The sequence below is a fragment of the Thunnus albacares genome, chromosome 13 (genome assembly GCF_914725855.1).
Source record: "Thunnus albacares chromosome 13, fThuAlb1.1, whole genome shotgun sequence".
In the NCBI taxonomy this organism is placed as follows: domain Eukaryota; kingdom Metazoa; phylum Chordata; class Actinopteri; order Scombriformes; family Scombridae; genus Thunnus; species Thunnus albacares.
This window is the reverse complement of record NC_058118.1, coordinates 9,116,362-9,136,718: the sequence shown is the minus strand read 5'-3', so window position 1 is coordinate 9,136,718 and position 20,357 is coordinate 9,116,362. Positions and strand designations below refer to the sequence as shown.

Below are 20,357 nucleotides of genomic sequence, written 5' to 3'. Positions count from 1 at the left end.
GTAAACTGATATTACGTAGGTAAACTAAAGGGCCAACTAAGTGATAAGTAAAACAAGAAACTTATCTTACCCATGAAAGCAATGCCATTCTTTTGAAGCAGCTCTGGGAGTTTGGGGTTCTCTGAGGCATGACCCCACCCAGCCCATACAGCCTGTAAGAAACAATAGTATCACAATGAGCACTCAATAAATGATAAAAGTTATTAGGTACGGTGGGATAACTATGGATAGGTGTGTGGTGGTACCTGAACGGGTATGCGTTTAGCAATGTCTAGAATGAGCTCAACATTGGCGTAGTTGTTGTTATTAGTCCCTCCTGGCACAGGCACGTAATGATCTGCCATTTTGATGTACTCTGTGAAAGACAGAACCATGGAAAACTTCATTTTTATCCTAAATCATCTTGGTGCAGTCACATCTACAACATTCCTCACTGGATTCCGTTGTATTGTCTTCTTAATTACTTGAAGGGTTTGGATGCACTGCAAAACAGCTGAAGCACATAAACCTTTCAGTAATTCAGTGTCAGTCTTGCAGGCCTTAGCTGAATCTGGTGTTTTGTCATGTCGCTGACACCACAGTTGCACAGTTGGTGCATTTATTCAGATGTTATACTTGTTCAGAGATGTCATGGCAAAGTTTACCTGCGTTGGCCTTCAGGTCCTCTGGGGTCACCATTACAACAAAGCGGATTGCCCTTTCATTACGAAACATCTCATAAGCCCAGCGGCGGATGGACCGCATGCATTTGACTGCTGCAATGCCATTGTTGGCGATAAGCACCTGGAGAAACAAAGTAGTTGAGTTGTCAATGTTGATTTGTTCACATTCACATTAATAAAAAGCATCAAAAAGTGGTTAATTATGTTACAGCGTGAAAGGTCATTGAACATGAATATAGCATCAACTGTCTTCAGTTGCTGAGTGGCACAAGCAAATAAAAGACTAAATGAAAAAATAATATCATGCACATAGTCATAAATTTTGTTGAGCATTGTATGGATACATTACTGACTTCTTCAAAAAGGGAATAATTTAAAATATTTCCTGCAAAAAATATCTTTTGATTTCCGTAGTAGCAGAAGCTGTGGTACAAATTCTAATAACTTTCTAATAATTTTACTACAACTGTGAGACATGGAAAGTCAGTGAAACAGGATTTGGCAAATCCCAAAGTAGGACATTTTCTCTAGTTCTCCTAAAAAAATAGACAGAATTTGCTGTGTCTATATGCATAAAGACTTAATACATCACTGTGTAATGCAAAACCACAAAAAAACACAGTTCCCTTTCTTTCAGAATTCTTCACTGGTTTGTTTTCATCATGAAATACGCTGTAAATGATTCATTTCTGAATATAGCATGATTGGTTTATAATTAGCACTTTTAACATGCTTTCAGGAACATGATAGATAAAAAAACAGTTACCTTCTCAATGACCTTGTTGCCACCAAAGCGGGTGACAAACTCAGCAGGAGAAGCCACAGTGAAGTCCCTCTGCAGATCAATACGCCGGCGATCTCTGCCCTGCTTCACCAGGTGCAGCCCTGACATGCTCGGCCTGTTTTAAGAAATATGAAGAATGCATAAAATGACCTTAAAATGGTAGCCATGCTGATAACAAGCAGAAAATGTATTAGCTCTCATTTTAACGGTGCAAAACATTTAATAATCTGCATCTTACAAAGTCAAGAATTTAGAAAGATGTGAGTCTTTCAACAGCGACCGTGCTTTAAAAACAGTTCATTTTTTTCAGCCCAGAAGATAAGAAGACACTGATATCACCTCATATTGATAAGAGACCTATTGGTCTTAGAAACACAGGATTTGGCTACTGTCTCTTATCTTGAACAGCAAAAGTGAAGGGTCATCAATAATATCTTTGAGAGGAAAACAGTCTGTTTATAGTATATCCACTGACAGAGTAGAGCATATTGTGAACAATAGGACGGGACACTTTCCCGTCCTCACATACAAGCTTGGGCAAGTATCTTAACAACAGGATTTGCAGAGCTCTTTCACTCAAGCTCCACCCCAAAGGGAACCATTCAGGGGAGAGGGTAGTGCAGGGGGAGGGATATTACTATCAGCTGGAGGGTGTGGCAGTGCCTGAGCTCGTTTGGCTGGCTGGCGTCTGTGGCCTGATACTGCATTATTGCAACACTGTAGACGTTACTGGCACGAGGCAAATGAGCTCCCACTGAATGGAGGCTCTAATTTGAATCCAGCTGTGGAGCTGCAACACTTTGTTCTGTCCTGTGAGAGAGAAAATTACGGGGGCGGGGGTAGGCAGGCATCCCTATCCGGTACTTCAAGTTTTAAAACCGCTGTCCCAACTTCTTTCAGTTAACCCCCAACTTCCCTCATCCTCTGTCCTTGTGAAACTGATTATACAAAACCAGACTGTACAAAGGAATTAGTGAGATCTAGGAGTTCCCAGTGTCTTATAATGATAATGGGGTTCTGAAACTCAGTTGAAAAGAAAATCTAGCTTTCTTGACAAGTAAACAAAGTCAGCAGGGGAATAAACAACAATGGCAACAAGTTTGGCTGCATACTATAATCATGTTTAAATCAAATTTGCAGATAATTTTTTTGAGGGGGAAGGGAGAAGCATGGCATTAAGAGTATGATATTCCCTCGGCAGTTACCTACATCATCAAGACTGCATGCTTTATACAAACTTCTGTTAGTACTGAATAGCTCCTTTCGGCTGTTGGATTAGGAATTTCTGTTTTCCCAAGCCAACATTCTGAAGTCTATGCCTACTTTCCAGGCCAACCTCACTGACTCACAACACAGAGAAACCCTTTAGTAGCATACAGCTAGCGAAACCATATTTTTCACATGTGCTGTAAAAAGGGGCTACCCAGCGACAGACGAGTCTGAACAGAGTGTACTATAGGTCATTTTGGACCACAGGCCTGCCCTGATTGACTAGTCTTATAAAGACAGTTTTTCTTTAAGTTGCAGGTTACTATATGTATCTCACATTTGCATCCTTTATATGGAAATACTGTAATTCTAAGCTGTAAATGTGATGTGCTCATAGTGTAGAAATGTAAGGCATAATTTGTTGATGTAATGCATCCCTATGGGAAACAATAATGTAAAACTCTAACAAAGCACTAATATTTTCCAAGTTAGGGAAATGTTTGAAGCAGATTTCTAGACACGGTACATTCTCAATACAAACTAGTCTGCATGTCTGAGAAAAAGAGATGACACTTGACTAAAACTGAGCGTGAGTACCCAGGTTTTCCCTAAATTTCCCTAAAAAAATAAACTGTTTTAGAATATCTAAACAAATAATTACAGAAAAATCTGTATCCGTATATAAGATAACTAATATCATAATCATAAAAGTATACTGCAGGAAATGCAATGTACTATTTTAGCAGTACTTTGCAGACAAATTGTAAATGAACGCTGACAGACTAGATGGTGATGCAGACAGAGCAGGTCTGGATTCGTCTAACCTTAGATTGTGCATGGGTCCATCGATGTGGTCGAAGCCCATTTCATAGGTGCTGTCTGAGCTACCGGATGATGGTGACAAGGAGCGTCCCTCCTTCTCCTCCAGCTGCAGGTCTGCCTTGCCTTGGATTTCATCCTCTGAGTTCTCCTCCGACACTGATCCCACAATGAAGTGAGAGTGCAGTGCCGCAACAGCGGGGTTCTTCTTGGCAGCACCATCCTGCTGTGCCATGGCTGGCCGACACGAACAGGCTGCAAATACTGACAAGGAAGAGAGCAGAGGCAGCAACAGTTATAAATGAGATAGAGTGCAAACATCAGGGTACAGTGTGACACTGTATTGCATTGGCTAGCACGTGATGCTGTTTGTCATATTGCAAAAGTGGGTTACATAAACTTAAGTATCTTGATAATACAACAGATGTTGCAACACCTGGACCCACATGGGGAGCATCAGAACATCATGTGCAGGTTCTGAAGATGTGCCATCATCAAACATATCAGTTGTACATCAGAATCCAAGAAAGATAAAATGCTGACATCTGCAGTGATGTTGTTACCAGTAACTATACAGCCAGAAGCCAACAGTGGCTCCCTTTTACATTTATCAACAATTAGAAGTCCTGCTGTCATGTGAGATAAGTGCATGACTACAATTGAGTTGCAGGTTGCACACATTGATTTTAGAGCAGTTTACTGAAAGGACTAACATCACTTACTCTAGTAATAGACTTCTCCCCTCACTGCTTCTTTCAATAGGAAAGCTAGGTTACCGAGGACAATGTCCTATGCACGCTGTGGAAACAATAACATGTCATCTAGTTAACTGCCACGATGCTGTCAAACCTGCCTTTCTTCCTTTAGCTTCGTTGCTACAACTAAATTTTTTCCACCTGCTTGTGCAAGAGTAAAGAGTAGAATCCAAGGTAAGTAAGGCACACCTTACCTATCGAAAGCTGCTTGCGAGACCAGAAAAACAAGCCGAGCACTCCTGCCAGACACGCTGCAAACGTGAGCCAGGGGAACATCACAAAATGATACCGAGAATGTAGCCTGGAAACAGCCCGAAACTTCTGACTAAAACCATATTAATTTAATAGCAGTAGACGGCTGAGTGGACATTTCAACCATTTTTCTGGTTTTGTCAACTATGTTAACGTTACCTGTCAAATCAAAGCTAACGCTAGCTTCCTAACTCACCGGCACCAACAGATAAGCTGGGGGTTAGCTACTTTACTGGCAGTAGCTAGCTTATACAATTTTAATGCCACAGTAATATCACTAATACAGTAGCTGGCTGCACTGCCGGCCGGTGTACTGTACTGCAGCGTGGTCCACACCTTTCTGAACGCAACTAACGATAAACAGAATGGTCATAATCATAAAAGATAGCAACTCACCGGTGGAGATAAACCGACACGTAATCCTGAAAAGTTGAGTCCAAAAGATCGATAAGTTAATTGAGTCTATCAGACATCCCTGTTTCCAGAGATGATGAAAAAAATCACATCATGATGAGGTCACTATAGCTCCAACCATACAACAGACGCTTTAACAGCAGAGAGTGGGGTGATGTGATGATGCGCGAGCAGGTTACTCCTGGACATTGACCTCTGACCTCAGCTTCCGCTATAGAAACAGATTAGATAGAAAATACTTCACACCCGAGATGGTACCATGGATGGTAATTTACGCCTGAAATCAAGAGATCCTGGCTGCAGCGAAGAGTATATAGGGAGTAAGTAAAACAAAATAAAAGTGTAAGAATTTCAGTACAGAAAGTGGAGATGAAAATAACTACAGCTTCCTCTTCAGCTAAATTAAAATGCTCATAGACGATTTAATGTTTCCTGAAATTGTGGTATTAATATAAATTATTTAACCAATCTAAATCGTAAAGATTCCAATACGCTTATGAAAACATTTCCTCTTACCTGTTTCTAAATTAAACTATGAAACAAGACTTTATTAGTGTTATTACTTAATTGTTGCGTTATTATTGTGAAGAAGTAGAACTTGAATAACTAACTGAAAAACATTAAAACACACTGAAAATGAAATAGAGTTTAGAAAAGAAAATAAGAAAAAAGAAATAGTAAGTGGTAATGATGATAATGTAGTTTAATCAATGCAGTTCAAATTAAGCACTTTTCCACACCAATAACAATATACTAGACTTGCACTGCTAAGATACAGTATATTACTAGACACTGTCATTTTATATATTCAGTGTGGTCCTAGTTTTAGTTTGGTTCAATTTATTTTCGTTTGAACAGTTTGTCTATTTTATATAGATCTAGGAAGGTCTCACTCGCAGAGAACCAATCAGATTCCAGGGGATTTTTGTGGGCGGGTTTGGTAGAAGTGTAGGGGGGCGGGTCCCGGAAGAGGCGGTCCCTCTTCATGTACTGTACAGCATGTGCTTTTTTTGCGACACGGCGGTGCAGACGTCTGGATCACAGCCGAGTCCAGTGAGAGAAAACTATACAGGTTAAAGTCTTTGTTATCCTAGTGGATCAGTCATGCTGAAATTGTGAACAAACTTAGCTTACACAATATATAACGGCTAGACTGTCTTTGCAAAATCACTTTTTTATCATGCAATTATTTCTGCAACACAGCAACAGGGCGACTTTCCCCCCCTGTAAATCAAGTTTATGAGCGTTTCAAAAATATGTGAAATAATAGTTACTAATAATTACTTTATTTATTTATTTATTTTTGCTGCTGTCTCTGTCTGTTTCATTTCAGAGCTTCTCTTCATCTGGTTAAAGATCCAAAAACTAAATTCCAAAAGAGAGAAAAAAACATTTAAAAATTAGGGAAATGGTACACTTTAATTTTTAAAAAATAATATTAGATTGCTTGAAGTTACCAGCCTGTTATGTTAAAGTAATATATGTAATCAATACTGAATTTCACATTTACCCCAGCTCATTTTCCTGACTAAACATGTAATTCAGAGGATACTTCAGGTTTGTGGTTCATTTTCAGTCGCAGAAGTAAGACATCAATAAACCATTAAACCAGATCCATGTCATAAAGAGTGAAGAGTTTTATTTAGTGAAATAACCTCCCAATATTGGAATATCCAATCACAACATTTGGAGTACTCCACTTAAACTACTACTGTTTATGAAAACTGATAGGCCCTAAATGCAATGCAATTCTGATCCACTAGATGGCCTCAGAGGCCATTAGTTTGCCATGTCTTTGGGTCAATGGACAGAAAGTGGTAGAGATTAAAATCTTTTTTTTTCTCTTTTTGTTGAAACCTGTTTTATTTTGTATGCACTGTTTCTTTCAGCAACTTGTGAAATGTCCTTATCCTCTTAACAAATGTACAGCAACTTACAATAACATCTTCCCATACCAGCTCTACTTAAATGGCATTTGCGGCCTGACACTACTTTTTGTTCAGCATCAGCAGTGTGTGTCTCTGTTGCTATACAAACCAAGACACACTGTGATTTCTACAGTTCCCTTTATTTAAAGACCTCAGTGAAAGTAAAGAAAGCAGTACAACCATGTCAAGATTCTCATGGAAATCGACTCATAGGGACATACTGCACAGTATCTGCCAGTATCCTCTGCAGGTTTAGTTGCACTAGAAGCCTGGCTGCTGTCCTTGGTACTGAGAGCCTAATAAATAGTTATAGGGTGTTAGAAATCTCCTATCAAAATTAATTAGCAATAACAGAAGGTAAGATGTTCTTGCTGAGGCAAGCAACCATTTGTGTTCACCTTCCCTTTACAAGAATGAACTGGAAAGCGATTTACTGATGAGAAAATATGAATTGACAGGATATTCACACGCTCAATATAGTCACCAGTAAAAGTGAAACAAGTTATTTTCCCCTTTTGTGCGTTCATGTCATATTTTACACAAAATCATCTATCTGTCCCTCTCATAGAGTTTTTTAAGGTTTGACTAATGGATTCATAGGAGACCTTGACAGCAGCATCTACACGCCTCCCTGTATATGCACTTTAACAAAGCCCCACCAGATAAAAGTAGTGCTTTATTCATGATAACACAAGCTAACACAGGATGATATCCCTGTAAAGTGAATTATTTATATTGTATATTACAGTTGTCTAGTCTCTTTAAGCCATCTGTGTTGACATTTTTATCTCAACACTTTCTTTCAGAGGAAATTTAGATGCACTTTGTTGTTATGAGAGCATCAGCAGCTTTACAATCTTGAGAAAGTTTGGACCCCTCAGTACATCTCAAGGGGTTTACCCTAATATAACACATTTGATAGAGTTTATGCCTCTGTTAAAACATTCTAGGTTAATTATACAAGGACAGCAACGTGGTCAGATTTTGAACTTATCAGAGTATTCTGCGAACTTTGGAGTGTGAGATAACTGCTTTCAGTCCACCTCTGTGTTATTGCTTTTCCATTAATTATGCCTGTAGAAGAAATACCTGGATGGGTGAGGAAGGATTTTGTTGCCTGGAGAAGAACTCTCCTTTCCTCTTGGTGCTGAGGGCCACCCCCAGATCTCTCCAGCACTGTAAGAAGTTTCCTGCTGACTGCTAAACTTGGCAGTTGACCTCCTTGCCACATTTCTGAGCCAGTGGACATGTCCACTCAGTATGAGGCTATGCTCAGCCAAGGAGAAAGGCACACAACAGAGGTTTGAGAGGAGCTCAGCACATGCAGGGGAGAGTTTTCAGATCAATCTTCCTCTTAGGAGACCACCTAACTTCTTAGTGCCCACAGCTACAGTGAAAAATGAAGTTTTGCTTAAGAGTATGGTTATTTTGTCGTAACTGAAAAACTCAAAAAGATTTCAAATATGAAAGGCAAATTTCAAAGATTTGTGTCTGCTAAGATAGAAAAGCACTTAAATGCAGTCCATTTGCCATTTAAAAGATTAACTGAATTTAAAATATTTCATGTAGATTTAACTTTTAAGAAGTTCAGTTTGTTTGCATTGACTGCACTGAATATCTGTAGCTCAGCATCTATGTCTCCATAATATGAAGTTAAACTGCACATATTCATATGAGCTTTTTTATTTTATTTTATAAGGTAGTGCCATGTGCCAGTGTAAAAGAGATTTACAAGTGACAATGGGAATCAGTGTTGCATATTGCTATTGTTACAATTGCACACATTTAAGATTCATCAGGGTATTGCACTGTTTTGCACAATACAAAACAGTGAAAGCAGTTTGTGTTTTTATTTTTAAGCAACTTTCCAATGGCAAAGATTTTTAACACATGCATCATCAGATTACATTGAATGACCTGAATTGGGATTGGAGAGGTGGATTTTGGTGGTAGGCCACACTTTTTCTCTAAAGCCATTTGCTCACATAAGTCAAAAAAGTTCTTTCTCCTCCTGAATACCCACTTTTTCTGTAACACATCTCTGTAGCTTTTTTAGGTTCTTTTTTTTTTTTTTTTAATAATGGCAAAATCTTAATGAGTTGAAAATTAATATATGACCTTGTGTGCCTTTTGATACATCCACACACTGGCCTTTCCCTTTGACTCCACACTGGGTGCCACATCCCTGCTGGTGTCAGACACAGATCAGGAAACATCAGGAAAACCAGGTGCCTTTTATGACTTGATGGTATGTGATAGCTGGAATGGTTTCTTTGGCCACAGAGAATTTAGCCTGCGCTATACATTGAGATAATATGCCATGGTGAACTTTGGCTTCTGTTTAAGAGTAGATGTGTGAACCATATCTTTTGCATATACTGTACATGTGTTAGTGAGTGGAAAAGTCCAAAAGTGACATAACCTTTTGTCACAACATACCACCATTCACCTGTGAAGCTGCTTTCCCTGCTGAAGCTATAAGTGTTTCATTTTACTCCCTGTCCTTAATCAAGAATGATATCCTGTCAGCTCTTATATGTGTGAACTGCCTTGACTATGTGAATCAATATGCCATTTGTAGCCTTTTCCAAAAAAACATTTTCAGATGTACTGGGCAGAAGAATTAGCAACTCAAGTGTAGCTTTGCTGTCACAAGGAGAGATGTTTTGGGAATTGGACAATGCCCTAGCAGGCAGTGAGCTGCACTCATGCATATGGAATGAAGTGCACAGGACTGCAGACTTGCTCATTCACCTTTATTGCTCAGCCGCCATCGCCATGGCCAGGGGCATGACAGCAGCAGCTGTTGCACACCACCACTACTCACTTGCTGTGGTAAAGCTTCAACAAACGTCTAGAAAACATAAAATGAATCCAGATCACTGTTCGTGCCAACTAAAGAATGTAACATAACAAATGCTGTAGTGTCACTTTTATTAATTTGCTTACTTAAAATAATTTTCTGGAGAGAAAAGGCAACAGTGACAAAATATATTCTAAGATTGCTGTCCGAAACTATTACTTCATTAGGATCATTAGTAAAGCTGCCTTTGCCTTACAATACACTTGAAAGTCAATGCCTTTGGAGTAGCATGCCAAGAGTGATTGATGTGTTAAGGACAGCCAAGGTCACACGGTACTCCTTTAATGGTAACGACAGAGAAATCAAGGACAGGCCAAAAGGTAGCCGCAAGGTTAATCTTGCCAGAACAGTATTTGGAAGTACACAAATTAAACAAAAAGCCTAAAATATACCAAAGGTACTGCATAGGCATAAACATTATTTTTTTTAGCACGAGATAGCACTTGTATAGCCCAAGAAAGTAGCAGAAATGTGCAGAAAGTAGTTTTGAATGCATTTTATTGAAGGGAAACAGTAACAGTCAAACTTTTTTGGCAACATACTGATATATTCTTATATACTTTACAATGAGGAATTCAACCACAAAATACTAGTCTTCTTTTTGAATCATTGCCCCCACCCACAAGATGAGTAAATAACAACAATAAATAAGAATAAAATAATAGAAATAAAACAAAAACGTGAAGAACATTAATCAAGGAGGACAGTATGCAAGTGTGTGTGCATGGACTTTGCAGATGTACTTCTCACATGTACAGTACATAGTATTTGTTTTACAGTCCTTTGGGAGGCAGAATTGGCATCTCCTCTTCTTGCCTGCCCCAGCTGCAGTCTCAGGTGGATCAGGACAAGATTCAGTCCCCTGAAGAGAGGTGCTCCCTTCTTTGAGAGTGTGGGATTACAAGCGCCTTTCCCAGCTGCTCAGGGTTGTAGAGGTATGGTAGACGCTACACCCACTTTCCCAGACCTCTCTTAGGGCCGCCAGTTTGTCTCCCATCCTCTGCATCCAAGAGACTAGATATAGCCTCGCCTCAGGACCTCTACACACCCTCTAAGATTAGCAGCCCTATGTAGGTCAATCTCATCCATCCTTTTCCAGTTGTCTATTTTACAGAAACCCTCATTTGTCATCTCCAGGATGATTTTTTTCAATGGCTGGTGTGATGAACATGTAGAATGTTGAGGCCTTGTCCTTGGCATGGGCAACTGCAGGTCTTGTGGGCCCTGGAGTCATCCTGCCCTAACTGTCATATAGTGACAAGGATATTATTTTGCAGTTTTTTGATAAAACCTTGGAGGATTCCTTATTCATCTGAAGATGAAGCTTTTTTCCTTTTCTAAATCATTGTTCGCTTGTTCCTCTTGAACATCTGAAAAAATCAGATCTACAACCTGTTGGGCACTGAAATGTGCACTCATGGCTTCAGCAAGCACTGGGGGTACTCTCATCTGCAGCACCTTTATAGCGTCTGACTGCATTCCCCACTAGTAAACAACGCTTTCAAGAAATGTTTATTTTGTCTGTGGACTTGAGTCATGTGGGGTCATGGAGGGGAGATGCTGCATATGCACAAGAAAGTTTTAGCTTTGTCTGAGTTCAATCAGTAGCACACATAATCTCAATTTCTTATTGTGTGTGTGTGTTTGTGGTTTTTGTGGTGTGTAAATGATTTTTATAACAGCTGGGTCAAAAATTACCAAACAAAGGCAATGTTTCACTTTTTCTAATGTTGGGGTCAATCTATGAAAAGTCATCCAATTTCAAATTGAAAAAAGACCATTTAGGGGGGTTTCTCTGCACATAGTGGTGGGTCATTTCTGACCCATAAGATAACACCAGGGCTATTTTAGTTATATTAACTTAAAGGATTAGGCCCAGCGTCCTCACAGATCCTGATCCGCACCTGATCCGTACCGGAATCTAGTTCTATTGAATCTAGCTCTTGAGTCAAGTTCAACTCTTAAGATGTGTCTGTGCATAGACTCTGATAATCTGTAAATGTTATTTTGGTCTAGGCTGTACATAACAGCAAGCAATTACCAATTGCAGAACAGTGTTGAATATGGCAGATAGGTAAGCAAGATTTTAGGCTTTTTTTAGAGTGAAATGCACAGGTATACCTGGATATTTAATGAGCAATTAAATGCTAACAATAATATATCCGTTTATTGTCAACATATTAAGACAACCAGATGAAATGTGAACACACACACAAAAAATACCTGAATAATTTGGCAGTCAAACTGCCAGATTACCTGTACTGAAGACATTTTTTTTAAGTGCTGGTGAAAAAAAAGAAACCTGAGTCCTCTGTGTTGCTTTGGTACATCAACAAATGAAATGTGAAACTGTGTGCAGGTAGTATACAATTTCCTCATATCTCATTGGCAGGGTCAGATATCTGAAACGTGTTCAGTCTCAAAAGGCTTTGATTATTCATGTTTTATACAGTATGTGGAATGACAAAGACAACATATTTACACAATTGTACAGAAAGAATCAACAAAAATCTGTGTATTATTCATATTTAAAGCACATTATTGTCCATCTATAGAGCATTTCACACTGGGCTTTGAGTGTTGCATATCTCATTTTCAACAAAGAAATTCCAGTGAGCATCCTTCATTTTGTCCTTACTTCATCTGTTTTCATAATACTTTCATAAGACTTCCAAGTAAGCATTGATTTGGTGATGTATTTTATGAGGTTAGAACCAGGATACATTTGGTTAAAATTAGATGGAAGTGAATAATTTTTAAAAGTTTAGGTCAGAGTGTTTTTCAATCCTGGTCCTAGGGCACCCCTGCCCTACATGTTTTAGATGTTTCCCTGTTCCAACACACCTGATTCAAATGAATTGGTCATTATCAGGCTTCTGCAAAGCTTGATGACAAGCTGATCATTTGATCTATTTTGTGTGTGCTTAACTGCAGAAAATTGTAATTAAGCCATATTTTTAACACAGACGTAGGTGTTTTTTTACCTGCAAATCACCAAATCAATGAGAAATAGCAGCAATATACTAGCAGTATTTGTTACAGTGCAACTTTATAAAGTTTCCCATGTGTCTTTAATTATAAACTCACAATTAGTGACTCTATAATTGTGGGGGAAGTGGTTTATCAGGTCCGTTTACAAAACTATGCATGTGTTGCGGTTCATCAGTGGAACTCTTAACATCAGGTTTGGGTGGAGTTGTCTTCTGCTTGGTCTTGGTTTTGTAACCATGATTGTCGGACACCGGACTTGACTCTCTGCTGGCTGATTTATACAGCTCAGACTGTGAATTTGAACTGGCAGGCAATCTGGTTGTGAGTAAGTTTTGGCTTGAGGTGACAGGGGTGGGCATCTGATAAGGGCTGAATCGTGACCAAGGCCGCGAGCTGCGAAAACAGTGGTTTCTGGCGAGCGTAGAGGTGGCAGAACACGTGGGGAGAGCTGGAGCAATTGCAGTTGGTGCTGCCATGTAGTGGTATGGATATGAGAACAGTCCTCCCAAGGGTGATAATGAGATTCCCTGTATGAAACAACAATAATAAAAGTTAGAATGCCATGCATGCTTCTGTGATTTGATTTAGTTTAAACAGATTTTATAGTGGAAACCCAAGGTGTTAGCAAATTACGTCAATAAGGGTAATTCATCTAATCCTATCACAGAACAAGAGTAGTATTTAACACTTATGCTTTACTCTAAATTGACACTGACCTGCCTACTTTAAAGATCTTGTACATAACAATTTTATGTAGGCTTATTTTAAGCTTGCAGAATTCATGTTACATATATTTATTCTATTTATTCTTACTGTTGTAAGATAGTGACCAATTTTTACTCTTTGGGGAAAATTTAGTTTAGTTTAGTTTTTCACCAGGAGTTCAGCCCAGCTCCTTCTCTGAGCTTTTATGCCCAAGTGTATTCCCAAGACTTGAGAATACACCTTCCAAACCCCAACCTTCAACAGCATGTCTTTCCCCAAACTTCTTTCCCCAAAATCCAGACTGTGCTCTCTGTCCTGCTACTACTGGCCAACTGACTCTCCCTTTTTTGAACCAATGAGTTACAGTAACACACAGTATGAATCTTCCCCATCTATGGTTCCCCAGTCCAAGCAGCAGAGTCATGCATTTTTGGTCTAAAAAGTAATTTTTTCGCATCTCCCTGCTAAATGATTTCACTTCTCTACTCAGTTAATGCTAAAACATGGAGGAATACCAAATTGATGAGCACTAAAAGCCCAGTCACTGCACCCATTAAGAGCATGATCTTATGGCTCTGTCTGGACGCTGTTATCATTACTTCACAGAGAAGAAGAAAATATAATGTACAATCTAAAGGGAACTGTAATTTTTCCCAAATTACAAAAAGACATATTCTACTTACCCTAGAGGAGCTAGCCATGTATATAATTTCAGTTTTATCTGCTACCACCCCAATACATGGAATTCCATTTATGGCGCTCAAAACATTAAAAACTTTTACTCTGGATAATCCACAGACTTCACGGTGAACAGTTTTCACTGGAGGGAAAGTGTAACTGTGTGGCTCAAGGTGGCAAGTGAGAAAATATGTGCTTAGTGCTTTTTATAATTTGGGAAAACTAACCCTTTAAGGAGCAAACAGGCTTGAATATCAACTCACGAAAATCGATTCCCTTAGAGTATTAAAATATGTGTAATATGGGAGTACAGTGCTCCTTCTGAAGCGTACCTGAGATGCCAACATGTTCTGTGACAGGTGAAACATGAAGGGAGATGGGGAGGTGATGCTTTGAGATGAAAGGCCCCCATTTTCTAGGTCATTTACTCCTGACAAAGAGGAAAACGGATGTCCTATCCCTGTAGTGGGAAAAGTGTCTGGCTTCACTGACAAATGTCCAGGATGAAAAACCCAAGGTGATCCAAGCTTAAGAAATTGTTGACTGTTCGAGAGAGCCAAGTTCTGAAGGTGACCAACGCTGAGGGATGACGAGCTCCCTGTTTGCATCATCATAGGAAGGACCCCATCTTTGACTTCACTCGTGTGGTTTTTTGAAGAATCCACCTCCGTAGAATACTTATCACCTGATGTTCTAAATATTGTTTTGTCTTTTGCGGTGTCCTGATTGTCGTTGCTCTGATTGACGGCAGACCTGTTCCACAGTATGTCCTCGCTCTTCAGACTCAATGTAGATGAATATTCAGTCCTTGAGCAGCTGGTCTCAGTAATGTCCTCATCTTGTAAGTCAATATCTGAATCACTTCCAGTGTTCTCATCTGTGGGAAAAAAAAGTCATTATTTTCATTAAATGTATTTGTAGTGAAAAGTAAAAAGCATATATAGGCCTTGTTAGTATACTACTAGTATAGAGTGGGGATAGAGGTGATAGACAGAGAGATGATGTAGTGCAAACATCTTGAGCAAAGAATGACAGTGTGGCTAATCCGAAGGTGCTGGAAACTTTCAGTTGGTTCATTAAAGCAAACTATTTGTCAAATTGAGTCAGACAGTGAATTGTGGTTGAGATCTACTTCTGAACAACCTCTCCATGTCTGTGTGGTTGATATTGCTGGTTAGAATGACTCAATCATTCATACCATGTAACTGCAAAGTCCCTGGTTCACTTCCTGCCGGAGACCTTTGTTTCATGCCATACCCCTCTCTTTCTCCCTGTGTTTCCTGCCAGTCAATTTTCCAATAGACTCTTTTCATAGCAGACATTTTGACTTGTCAAAGCAGGAAAAGCACAGGTGGAATTAATAACATTAATGATGGCTGAATTCCATACAGGTGAACCAGTTTCAGGACTTTGGTATTGTGCATGCTCACACACTGACACAACTGTGACAATTAATGGAATGGAGCAATCACTAATGTTTTTATTTACACCTGTGCTTTTCCCATAAAAAGGGTCCATAAAGGCAAAAATGATTAAGGGGATAGTGAATTTTTTGACCATCTCATTAGTAGAGTGTGAAAGTTTATTCTTGATCTTGAAAAAAAAATGTAACTCAAGGTTTGCATACTACTTGATGAAGACCATGAGATGTGGTCGGAAGCTCACGAAAAAGCTATAGTGGATATTGAGTTAAGATTTTTTTGTTGTTGTTGGTCAAATTTCATTTTGCTTCAACATATTTGAAACACTCATCTCATATACTATATAAGTAGGTACATCATAGGACTTTTTCACAAAAGACATTTTGACAGGTGACAGACAGTAAAATCACGTGGAAATAATAAAGATAATGATTGAGGCTGAATTCCATTTAACTGCTTCAGTTTCAGGGTCCTTTTGTTGTGCACGTTGGCTTATTGGGACACTTAAATAGAAGAGAGCCATCGTTGATGTTACTAGTAACACCTATGTCTTACCTAAGGACAAAAAGGTCAGTTTTGTTAACTTCTGCAATCTGATGTGATAATGATATACTGCGTAGAGTTTGCATGGTTTTAGAAAATGGATGGCCGGATGGATAATATCCTGTAGACCTATGTTATAGATAACTTTTGAGTTCTTGAATACAACAGTTAAGGTTGAAAAAAGAAAACACAATAGTCACTTAAACCACATATAATAACCATATTAGGCTAACGTCAGTGAATTTCCTCCATCGTCAATGAATACATCACACATAAGGATCCCTTAGTTTATATTATTAGATATTCATGAATCATTTTCAACACATAGGCCTTATATAACACTTCAACTTGCCTGCTGAAAATCATGATTAATTTGCTGCTAAAGGGTTACTGAGTTGTTTATAAAAATATAAATGAGCACTGGCAGTAATGTTTAATAATTAAGATCAACAATAGAGCAGTGTTAAATAGAAAAACTGCCATGAAGGCTGCTTAATGACATGATATAGGCTACTGTATGTTAACCCACCTTGGCAGGTTGGCGTAGACATCAGGGGGCTGCTCATTGGCTCCTGAGGGGAATGAAACGGATCACTGGTGCCGGGCTGTTCATATGAGTCGTCAGAATCCGCACATTCCCGATCCGCTTTGCTCTGGTTCTCATGCGAGGAGGAAATGGGTAACTGCTTAGTCCTGTGGATCACGAATTGAGATCAGGTCTATATATATGCCCATCCCTCAGATCTATTCTGGTGGAAAATAAAATAGGCCTACCTCTTTTCTCGTCTCCCATTTCCTGTGTCTCTGAACCCTTTGGCAAAGGGATTGTTGTCGATTTTTAGCTGTGTGATCTTATAAAGATGAAGAAAAAGTTTGCAAGTTAGTCACTGAAAAAATACAGGTACAGTGACAAGTATAAAGTGCAACATCAGTATCCACAAAGCTCATGAGTGGGATGAGGGGTCAGTAAAAAACAAAAAAATTATTATAACCCTAAAATTTAAATCTCAATTTCCCAGACCATCCCAACAGACAACAGACTCGTTTTCTCAGTTTTCCTCCATCTAATAAAATCTGCATCACTGCAAAATTGTTGTCAGGTGTATTCCATGCACCATGCACTCACGCAACTAGATTAGGTCTACTCTGTATATTCATGGGTATAGATGGGGGAAGGGGGAAGGATGGGGAAAGATGAGTGAGTGATGATGGAGGGGCTACCTTTTCATTCTGATATGCTGTGACAGCGATGAACTCCGTCTCGGGGAAAACATACGTTCGGAAGGTGCTGTATGGAAGTTTCATTATGTCGTTGGCTCTCACGATATGAAATCTGGGTTGGTATTTATGCATTGAATTCAGAATTGTCTGGAAAATTAAAGACAAAGAAAGTCGAAAATTGATGTTTTCATTTGAATTAACGTAATTAATGACATAATTAAAATTACATAGTTACATGACTAAAAATATGAAACAAAGTTGCTGTAAACTCAACACTGACAATAATTTTTCAGCCAATTTAGAAATGGGCTGTAAACAAAACAAAACAAAAAATAAATAAAAATAAAAAATAAAAATCATATGATTGCAACAATTAAATTAAAATTCAAATTATTAATACGTACAAATCCATGCTTGTCTGATATATTATTGGTGAGTTTGAGTTTATGAAAAGCAACGGGCTTGCTCATCCAGTGCTCTCCCTTGGACGGGCTGTCCGGGTGGATGTACATGCGCTTTGGCATCTCCGGGTCAGCTTTTCCAGCCACCATCCAGCGGGAGTTGTGGAACTTGTAGCGACTGTCATCAACAGCGACTATGTCCATCAGCAGGATATATTTTGCTGTTTCGTCCAGCCCCTCTACCCGCACTTTGAAAGGCGGAAACATCCTCCTGTAAGAGGACAATTACTGAAAAGTTGATGTATGCGTATTAGAGAGTTTAAGTAACTTTTTTCAAGGATCCTACCTACTTTTTAGTTTATTATGGATAACATTTTCATTGTAACTTTTTGAAGCAACTGATCACTGGAACTAATATAAAGGGCCCCTGTAATCCGACCTATATGAGGATGCTTTATTGACTTCATAAAGATCACAAACAAATTAAGATGATATAGACTTTTCCTTCTCTGAAATGTTAGAACCAATGAACATAAAGATTAGTGTTTGTTAGTGCTGTAAATACCCGAAAATTAGAGTAGTCCTTGGTGACAGAGACAGTGACAGTGACAGAAAGTTGTTTTTATCTAGAGAACTCGAAGCCTGATACCACAATATAAAATATTGTTATCATGTTGGGAAATAAAGTAATGTCATTTCAAACACCTCGACTGACTGACGACTGATGGATAGAATTGGCAACCTATTTACTTACCTTCCTGATTTTGTGATGACCATCTCAGTCCCCATTTTATGAAATTCTTTCCACAAATTCTTTGATTCTAGGGTAACTTTCGGGTCATCCTCCGGCCCTTCTTCTGGCTGCATGCCCTTCAAGGAGAGCTGGTGGACGGGCTGGTGTTGGCGCCCCAGAACTGCGTGCAACCGCGCGTCAGGGGCAACCTGCTCCGACAGAGACTCGGAGAGAGAGGCGACGTCTGGGAAAGCCACTGCAGGGAAAAACGAGGGCTGAGCAGAGGCAAGGAAGGCTGTCAAGGGCAAGGCACCTGGTCGGTTATTTTGAAAAGGATGGTAAGCCATGGAAGCTACTCTGTGAACTGGATCTCTCATCAGGGCATCCGAACCCAACAGGTCGATACTAAAAAGTCTTAGCACACCTGCTGCAGGCGCACGGATATCCACATCCAAACAGCCAGAGTTTGTCAGTTTTGGAAAATTTGAAAACAACAACAAAAAAAAAAAAAAAAAACACCGAGAGATCCTAAGAGGGAATGCAAATGTCCGGTGGTCTCCAGATATGGGGGCGAAGACAAGGATGTAGCCTATCCACTAAGGAAAGGACAGCGCACTTTGGCACCATACGGCAAGCTTTCTTCGGATCTCGCTAAGAAACTGCTGTGACACTAAGGAGTGAGGGCAGAGAGGAGCGAAGAAATCCTGTTTTAATTAAAATTGTCAAAGGTCTGTGCTGCCTAGCACAAGGTACACTAATGAGCCGAAGTTCTTTGACAGCGCCTCACTGTCCTACCAATGGCAGAGCGCTGGGCGTGGTTTCAACTGCTCATTCTGGGGACATATCTGGATGTTAGGGTTAGATGGGGTCAGCATGGATAAACAACTTGAGTAAGGTTTCATTAAAAAAAAAAAAAAAAAAAAGAAAGAAAGAAAGAAAAAGAAAAAGCTCAGTTAATTAGTTAAGTAATGATAATAATAATAACCCCCACAACAACAACACTAATTACAATAATAGTAACAATAACATATATATGTATATATATTTGTTTTACACACAGGTTCAGTCTGTGTATGGGCTAAGAAGGTAATATTCCTCCTGTCAGTCATAACGTATTCAAATATACCGTCGAAATGTGTCTGAACGTCCTCAGGACAACTGCTGTCGTGACACATAGACCTGATTGATTCCAATGCAGGCTTTGGAAAACACCTGAGGTTTTTGATTAAGTGAAACTGCATGGATCTGTTCATTAAGGCGGACTTGGCGCCGGTATGCTGGCGTCCCACAAAGAGCCAAGAGCTCTCTCCTGTCACTTCACATTTAGGCAATTCTCCAAATCCTCAAGTTCCCTGCTCCAGTTTTCCGTTTACAGGCTACACGTGCTTAGCCTTTGTGAACCAGGGGGAAAAACCTGAATTAAGAATGAACACGACTTAAATTCAAGGATCAAAATGAAAGCAGCACATGTCGTTTCTCCATTTTACTGAAGTAGTTTTAGTTTGTTGAACTCCCTTGTTCCTGAAGACCACTTTGAGATTAAGCATTGGGGTGTTCAGTAATCCATCCACCAGTTAGAATAGTAAAAGTTTCGTAAAAAAAATAAATAAATAAATAAAAAAAAGCCAAAGTCTTCACCTGAAGTCCAAGTCTTATTGTGTTCTGCTTTTATTAATTAATTAATTGATTTAATTTAATATAGGACTAAATGTCACATAAAGTCCCAATAAGCGAACCGTTTTGGAAAATGTTTTATGAAATAACCTAAATTAAAACCTCCATATCTTTCATTTCATTGATATTATTTGTTATTTATTACTGCACAAAATGGGTATATACTACAGGTGAAAAATGTATATTGTCTATTATGGAGATTCAACAGGTTCACTGGTAACATCAAAGGACCTTCCTTTTAAGAAGGGACTCCTGATGCGACAATTTGTTTGGATGAGAATGTTTTGTAGTTGTTGTTGTTTTG

General features: G+C 39.1%; 2 protein-coding genes across 7 annotated transcripts in view; both read right to left on the bottom strand.

Annotated features, from left to right (window-relative positions):
- Nucleotides 1-5,075, bottom strand: part of acaca (acetyl-CoA carboxylase alpha) — a 34,038-nt gene extending 28,963 nt beyond the window's left edge. For 4 of the 6 annotated variants that reach the window (XM_044369676.1, XM_044369678.1, XM_044369677.1 and 1 more), the window contains exons 1-6: nt 4,878-5,074; nt 3,480-3,738; nt 1,429-1,561; nt 645-783; nt 246-355; nt 71-152 (exon numbers count right to left, since the gene is read on the bottom strand). In XM_044369676.1, coding sequence (XP_044225611.1) covers nt 71-152; nt 246-355; nt 645-783; nt 1,429-1,561; nt 3,480-3,709 — 694 coding nt within the window. In that variant the 5' untranslated portion in view covers nt 3,710-3,738; nt 4,878-5,074. Of the gene's footprint in view, nt 1-70; nt 153-245; nt 356-644; nt 784-1,428; nt 1,562-3,479; nt 3,739-4,877 lie in introns of all 6 variants that reach the window. The other 2 variants (XM_044369674.1, XM_044369675.1) reach the window with 1 other exon arrangement.
- Nucleotides 5,076-11,834: 6,759 nt separating this feature from the next.
- LOC122994821 (T-box transcription factor TBX2b-like) lies at nt 11,835-19,288 on the bottom strand. Its single transcript, XM_044369564.1, has 7 exons — nt 18,401-19,288; nt 17,650-17,917; nt 17,246-17,392; nt 16,799-16,875; nt 16,554-16,717; nt 14,393-14,937; nt 11,835-13,204 (listed from the first exon to the last, which is right to left on the bottom strand). The coding sequence occupies exons 1-7, from the start codon at nt 18,754-18,756 to the stop codon at nt 12,785-12,787; spliced, it is 1,977 nt and encodes a 658-aa protein (XP_044225499.1). The 5' UTR covers nt 18,757-19,288; the 3' UTR covers nt 11,835-12,784.
- Nucleotides 19,289-20,357: the final 1,069 nt, after the last annotated feature.